The sequence below is a fragment of the Haliotis asinina genome, chromosome 8, assembly GCF_037392515.1.
Source record: "Haliotis asinina isolate JCU_RB_2024 chromosome 8, JCU_Hal_asi_v2, whole genome shotgun sequence".
NCBI classification, from domain to species: domain Eukaryota; kingdom Metazoa; phylum Mollusca; class Gastropoda; order Lepetellida; family Haliotidae; genus Haliotis; species Haliotis asinina.
Genome location: NC_090287.1, coordinates 11177830 through 11186018, shown reverse-complemented (window position 1 = coordinate 11186018; position 8189 = coordinate 11177830). Strand labels below are relative to the sequence as shown.

General features: G+C 43.1%; 1 protein-coding gene across 1 annotated transcript; it reads left to right on the top strand.

Annotated features, from left to right (window-relative positions):
• The first annotated feature begins 631 nt into the window (after positions 1–631).
• LOC137294733 (vitelline envelope sperm lysin receptor-like) lies at positions 632–7773 on the top strand. The gene is made up of 10 exons (XM_067825823.1): positions 632–989; positions 1079–1117; positions 1712–1754; positions 2571–2755; positions 3007–3161; positions 4336–4484; positions 4943–5030; positions 5201–5354; positions 5745–5790; positions 6367–7773. Exons 2-10 carry the CDS (start codon positions 1079–1081, stop codon positions 6621–6623), a joined length of 1116 nt encoding a protein of 371 aa, XP_067681924.1. The 5' UTR covers positions 632–989; the 3' UTR covers positions 6624–7773.
• Positions 7774–8189: the final 416 nt, after the last annotated feature.

Genomic DNA, 8189 nt, shown 5'->3' with positions numbered 1-8189 from the left:
AACTCTTGCTGCCACTTGGCGCACCGAGTGTATTTAGGCTCTCTCTCATCCTAAGGAGGTACCCATTTACAGCTGGGTGGACTGGGTGAGACACATAATCACAGTACTTTGTCCAAGTTCACTACACGTTGCTGAACCCGCAACTGGGTGTTTGTACGTGTTCATGTGGCCACCATCTGGTCATATACCAACGGATTCGTGGGTTCTTTTAAGTGCACAGGGTTGTGTACTGTACACTAGGGGTTGTGACAACACTGAAAGAGTCTGCACACAAAGCTAACTCCAAGGTTTTTACACCCGGTCACAGGTGGGCTCGATCCCGACACCTCAACCTCGCTGGATCAGGAGCCTGGCGCCTTAGCCAGATCGCCCACCACGCCCCCCATAGTACGCCAGTTGTGTAGATCGACGCTCATAGTGTTGATCACTGGATTGTTGGTCCAGACTCGATTATTTTCCGAATGCCGCCAACAGATGGAATAATGCGGCGTTACACAAATAAATATCACATCAAAATAACAAACACTCAAGACCTGTGACGATACGGGTTAGAATTGATCCTTAGTAACCCTTGCTTGTCGTAAGAGGCGACACATGTCATCGGTTCCCAATTACGTTGATCGATGCTCATGCTGTTAATTACTGTATTGTGTGGCCAACACTCAGTTATTTACAGACCGCCGCCATATAGCTAGAATATTGTTTAGTGCGGCGTAAAACTAAATTCACTCACAAACAACCAAGCCAACCTGTCATGTATCCCAGTAATACTCAGGGCCATGCAGACCAAAGAAAAGAACCATCTTTGATGTGACGGGACCATGGAATCGAAGCACCGCTTCCCACTGTCCAAGAAGACACACACACCCTGCACGCCACTGACAATCTCCCTGCACGTGATCCGCGAGCCACATGTGCTGTTTCAGCTACCAAGGCTTGAGCTTGGCAGGCAGTGAGACCAGTCGTCTGTTTGCGGGCACCTGGTCAAGGTAGGGAGTCACCTCGCCGATTTGACGACACATGATTTCCGAAACTATTTGTGTCTATGTTTTTTCAACTGATTTTTTTCTTATTTCAGATGTCTTTGATCTGCACCCTCCTAGCTGCGACCCTTGTGGTGAGTGGGCTCTCTTCAAAATGAACATGTCATATACAACTCAGAAAGACCATTGAAACATCGTCTAGGTAGCCCTGGACCCCGTTTCAGAGAGGTTTCGTAGCGCTTTGTCTATCGTAAGTCTGTGGTACAGTATAGGTGATTTGACAGCGCCACGACATCTTTGTGAGACGGGGCCCTGTGTTGAACGTGAGTTTAAATAGTCGCTCCTCAATGCTGTTCCATCGCATCGCTGTTGGTTGACTGTGAAAGCGAGACTAAACTCTCCAATTTCCGTCTGCTTTGCCTTTTGTTTTAGCCCGATGTCGACTCCAAAAGTATTATCTACATTGAAGCGATTATTCGTTTTTACTGAGCCTTGATTTCTAAAAGTATGAAAAATGCGGTTATTGAATTTATGCATTAAATGCAATTTCTTGCCCCGATAGTAACGGACTGGGGCGAATGTTGCGAAGAAGGGCATTGAACAAATAAAATATAGCATGAAAAAAAAAACCCCAAAAACGAATTTGCAAAATATATAATATATATCCTTTGAAACATGTCTTGATCTTGTCTTGTCAACAAAAGTTACCCTGTCAATATCTATTTCAGGGCAAGGCCCTTGCCGCATTCCCCAAAGGCTATGTTTTGAAAGGTTTGCTTACTTCCATATCGTTACGGACAATCTAGACATCACATAGGACCCCTGAAGATCAGGTCATGAATTGGTCTTCGGTAACCCATGCTTGTCGTAAGAGGCGACTAACGGGATCAGGTGGTCAGGCTCTCTGACTTGGTCGACACATGCCATGGTATCCGACTTGGAGAGATCGGTGAGCATGAAAGCTCATTAATTACACTGGATTGTCTTGGCCAGACTATTTATTTACACACTGTCGTCGTATAGCTGCAATATTGTACGAAAGCCTATTAGGGCCACATAGAGTGCAAATATTTTTTTATTGAAAGTTGTATAATATGCAACTTTTAAAGTTGAAAATACAACTTTTATAGCTGAATATACCACTTTTAAAGTTAAATTTACAACTGTATAAAGTTGTATACTCAAATTTTTATAGTTGAATTTAGAACTTTTAAAAGTTAAATATGCCACTTTTTAAATTTGATATATAAAGTTGCATATTCAACTTTCAGTTAAAAATACTGTTTGCACTGTATGTGGCCCTAATCGGCTTTCGCAATATTGTACGACGTAAAACATCAAACAATCATATCACGACGAGGGAATATATTGGGAGATATCAGTAACGAGAATACAGTTTATTGGGGCAAAACTCGTAATTGCGGACAATAATACATTTCCAGCGACGGTTACGGGCGGAACTCTTGCCAAAAGGAACCCTTTCCTAAAGTGGAGTAGCATTATCAAACTTATGAAAAGGATGATAATGTTTGTGAAGCATTGACCAGATCGCATGTATGTTATGAATGTCAATCTTTCTGTTGTCAGTAAGTTCCAACTGTGGCAAAAGCGAAAGTGACGAAGCCATTGTTACAATCGTGGCCGACCTTGAATTCAAGGGCACCGCGATATGTGCCGGCAACATCGCGGTTCCCTTCAAACGTATCGACAAGGCCACAGCACGGCTCTCTGTGAAATACAACAGCGGAGGTTCCAGCACATGCCAGTTCACTGTAAGTACATGACAACGCCGTCATACGACGGGTTTAAGCTACGGACACCACTCTATGGCGTTTCAAATGCTACGATTAAGAAATGCCACGTTTATCCCAAAGTTTAAATAAAATAAAATGACAATAGCTATGTACAGTATCAGTGATTTCACTGTACATTTGCACATTGTCATATTAAAACTCGAGGCCAGAAATGTTGGCAATGTAATGACTCACTTTCAGTTTAAAGTGACACGTTGGTTACTTCACAGAAACGCGACAAAGTCCGGGTGTACGTAATACATGTTAAAATAGCTTACGGCGCCAAAGGCCAGCTTGTGTACCAAGCGGAGGAGGAACGAACTGTTACCTGCATATTCGACCCCACGAACAAGAACCAGACTCAAGGCAGTCTCATCACAGCTGGGTAAGCCACGTTACATCCTTGGAGTGAGTTTAGTTTTACGCCGCACTCAGCAGCATCCCAGTTATATAGCGGGATCTAAGCCCAGCTGACCCCTAAAGATCCGTGGTAGAATAGGTCTTCAGCAACGTATACTTACCACAAAAGGCGACTATGCTTGTCGAAGAGGCGACTAACTGGTTTGGATGGTCAAGTCGACTTGTTTGACACGTCACATGTTCCCAGTTGCGCAGATCGATGCTCATGCTGTTGATCACTGGATCGTGTGGTCCGGACTTACTTACAGACCGCCGCCATATAACTGGAATATTGCTGAGCGCGGCTTACAATTCAACTCATTCACTCATCTCAAGCTGATCACTCTTTGGCACAGTGATTGAAGAAGCATAGAAGTGTGAAAGGTCAAGATGTGTGAACCGGGAACCAGACATGCCCTTTACATCAAATCAAATTATTTGCCCTCAACAAATAACGTCAATAAACTTGAGGCACTGTATATACATTCGGGTGTTCCAATTCGCATTATCAAATGCGCTTTTTGAAAATGATGCACAACGATTATGTGACGATACGTCCAAATAGAGATTGAGTCACTAAGAGTACATAACTGCATGGCTGCCCAGTTATCAAACCGAGGTAAGACACCATTGACAAAATCGGGCGGTCAGACTCGCTGACTTGGTTGACATGTCATCGGTTCCCAGTTACGCAGATCGATGCCCGTGATGTAGATCGATTACTAGACTGTCTGGTCCAAACACAATTATTTGCATACAGTCGCCATATAGCTGGAATATTGCGGTCTTCGGCGTAAAGCTAAAGTCTCACTCCCTCAATAAGGTCACACGCAACATATGGGCGCAGCACAGCTGGGGTGAATGTGGTGAATCGTCTGAACTCAGATTTAGCGTTTTTTTCATTGCGTTATGTTTCAACCTTATATGTTGAATTGGCATTTTTGATCATGTAAAGGTATCATCTGCAAAGTTGTTTCGTTGCATGTGAATTTTCAGTTGTGGCCCTACAGAGGTGACTAAACCACTTTGTATTTCAACACATGTTTGCTGAGTGTTTGTGTATTGTTTCTTTGTCCAACTTTGAATAACTCAGTTCATGCCTTCTCATACGTTGTGCTTAAAATGTCCGAACATTTCTGGATGCTCTGTCAATATGGCAGGTTGATTGCGCCAGAGGTTCTGTCCAAGTACAAGGGTCCAGCTGTCACCTCCAGCCTCAAACTGCAGCTGATCGATGTCCTCGGCAAGGACATGTTAGGGCGGAAGGTATGGCGGAGCAGGAAGGTGCAGCTCAAGGGAACGACCAGTGGTGAGTTTTGTGTTGCTCGCATTAGTTATTTCTTTCTTAAAACTACTGAATTTCGCATGCAAATATTCAACTCTAAATCATTTTTTAAAATTTTAACATTTCCATGCAGTCCGAGGCGACTGCTTGTCATAAGAGGCGACTAACAGAATCGGGTGGTCAAGCTTGTTGACTTGGTTGACACAAGTCATCGGTTCCCAATTGCGCAGATGGATGCTCATGTTGTTGAACACTGGATTGGCTGGTCCAGACTCGATTGTTTACATACGGCCGCCATACAGCTGTAATATTGCTGAGTACGGCGTAAAACTAAACTCACTCACTCCATGTAGTACGCGTTTTAAGTGTCTCCTCAAAATAACATGGGACTATTCTTCCCGAAATAACTAAGGTGTCTCCCCTCCTTCACGCGTACGTAAGCTGTTTTGACATAGCCACTAACACACCCAAACTGCTTGTAGGAGTCAGTGGAGAAAAGGGTGTGAAGCCGGTTGATTGTGACGCAATTGGCCACTCTTCGGGAAAGCGGTACGCAGTCATCCGAGCAGGGTAGGTCAAGATCATCTATCACGAACACTACAGACAAGAACCAAGTACCTCATCGTTGTTATATTCTACATATGTGCAGTCACGACCGAGTCAGGAATGTTTACGGTTCTCAGCAAAGTTCGATGACGAAGCAAATATCAGACACCCTGGTAAAATTTGGACTATTTCAGATGTGGGGACGGTATTGTCTTTCCCAAGAATACCGGTTTCATCACCGAAGGCCTGGTCACCAAAAGCCCTTTCTTTGAGACTTTTGGCATCGAGAATGATACAGCTTTGAATTTTCAATGCAACTTTACTTTATGCACGAAAAGATGTGACGGGGTGAGTTTTTTTTTTGTCATGCCGGTCACAGTATTGGTAGAGTATGGATCACTTTGCTCGAATCCAGAATTTGCACTTGTATACTTAATCTGACTTTCTGTGATAACGCAGGATGTGCCGATTTATGCATTTGTGGACTTGAATTTCCCCGTATGATTGAAAGCTTCTGACAAACAAGGATCATAGATAGGGCATTTAAACACTTGCTTTATGTTCAGCCATCAGTTTCCTTTACTGAATGTCCTAATCCGTTTTTTTTTCTTTTTGGTTTTGGGTGATCGCACGGCCACCTTTCATCAGTGCTCCAAGACGGTAAACGGTAACCGTTGATGAATGTTACAATTCCTCCATATTTTTATGTGCCTTACCATTGCTGTCTTTCCATTGCAGGACTCTTGTACAAATCAGAGAAGACGTCGAGCGGAACCTTTCCATGGTATGCATATTGCATTCCCTTGGCTCTCAAACGTCAAATCTCCTTTGCGTCGCTCTAATAGTAGCCGTTAGCTTTTTGTTAGTGGTAACCACTTGAAAGAAATGTAGGAATCGTATGGTGGAGTGTTCTAATATGTACACGCCACACCAGTATACCTATCGTGTAACTAACTACGTTTCCTACAGAACCTTCATAAACGGAATTCATGGAGTAACTAATGTTTATTTATAATAAAATGCTATTATAATAAATATGCTACGCAAAATCAGTTCAAGAAACTCATGTCTTAACTGTGCATAAGAAATACTCTCAAATTAACCACCGACCGCAGTGGTATGTTGCCATATGACGGCGGGCTATGTGTAAGTCTGGACCAGACGATCAGGTGATTGACAAATTTAACCATCGATATGCACACCTGGGATATAAGACAAACTGACCATCGATAGTTGACTCTTACTGCATGTGTTCGATGAAGATACGTTCTAAACCAGATATTCAAGGTCCTGTCGTAACTTAAAGAAATAATGAGTTTAACGTTTGAATATGTTATAAACTTTCTGAAATCGGTTTCAGATTTAGAAGAGCCAATTCACGGTAGCGACATTCTTGTGAAGTCAGAAGTTCACCACCTCGCCGAAGTAGAGCCACGAAACCATATGTCCAGGACTGACGTCATACAAATCATGGAGGATGAAAGTGTTGAGGATGACGCTCTCTACTGGTCAGCGATACTTGGTCTGGGGCTTCTCGTCGGGACGTCATTTGCAATATCTCTTGCATCATGTATCGGACCACTCCGTATCAGAACAGTAGACAATGGCAAAGTGTAGTAACGTCTGAAGTAAAACCTGACAAACTCATTGTTCTGTCACAATTTCTATCATCCGTCTTTCAGGGGCGGTGGTGTAGCCTAGTGGTTAAAGCGTTCGCTCGTCACGCCGAAACACCGGGTTCGATTCCCCACATGGGTACAATGGCCCATTTTCTGGTGTCCCCCGCCGTGATATCGCTGGAATATTGCTAAAAGTGGCGTAAATCCAAACTCACTCACTCACTCACTCATCCGTCTTTCATCTCTACCATTGACGATCATATTCTACCCCCTACTTGCAATTGGATCCGCGAAGATTAGGGTTACAAATGGTCTCCAGCAACCCATGCTTGTTGTAGGAGGCGACTAACGGATCGTGTGGTCCGACTCCTTGACTGGACTGACATGTAATTGTATTCCAAGTGCATAGATCGATGCTCATGTGTGTCTCTGAATTGTCTGGTTCAGGCTCAATTATATACAGGCCACCGCCATAAATCTGGAATATTGCCAGGTAAAACATCTGTCAGCTTCTTACAAACGTTCTTGGGGGACTGTCACGACACACAGCTCCAGAATACCAAAACTGTTTCTTCCTAGATGCAGGTCTACATCACACTTTAGGTTTCAGTAAAGTGCACGTGTCCTTAGCTAACAGAGTGCAATACCGATCACTTCTAAAGACTCGAGACATGCACAGATATGAAACGTCTCTGGAAGTGGGCAACGATGATCACTGACTTACATTACGTAATGACAGTGGTTTATCTCGTTGAAAATCGCCAGACTGAGCATTACCTGTCAGATTAAACTAGGAAATATCCTTATGATATATATTTCATACTTTAGTCAGGGCGCTTTGTAAGATTTCATTGCAGGTGGAAGAAGATTAAAGCCTGGGATCCGAACCCTCTGTCAATCTAATTAACCTACTCGGCCACCTTAGCTTTCAAGGGGTTTAGTCCTGCTTGAAACACTTTTGAACTTGAAGAAAATAATCCCCAATATATCAATTCCTATAGACCCCTATAATCCCCGAGCAGCCTGTTCGTAAACGCCAGCATCTGTACCCGACCTGACCCGGGTGGATCTTTTTGTGACGTCCGTGTTAACCAGGAAATATTATGTCCTCGTAATTCTATGCCTGCTGTTTGACGGGATTACTTTGGATTATTTGACGTCTTGAATATGAAATTTATCGATACTGGCACCATGCCAGCTTATTTTATTGACAATGTCAGACATTTTGCAGCCTACGCACGTTTCTGGGAAACTTATCCATGTGAATTTAGGCCAAACCAACGTTTAAATAACATCAAAAATACATACCAAAATATGCAGCAAATACTACTTGAGGGTCTATGTCATCGAATACACGTATATTGCGCAGTTTGGGAGATTTCGTACCTAACATGCATAGAACAAAACAAGGTTGAGTTGCTTGGACGAAATATTTTTTTTAGTGAAGACAAATAGAGAAATATTACTTTGTTTCTAAGCACAGACACACATCAACACTGACACACATATGCGTAGTAGTATGCTGAAAGCACGCACCATAAAAGGCGCAGATTGATTGCCTGAA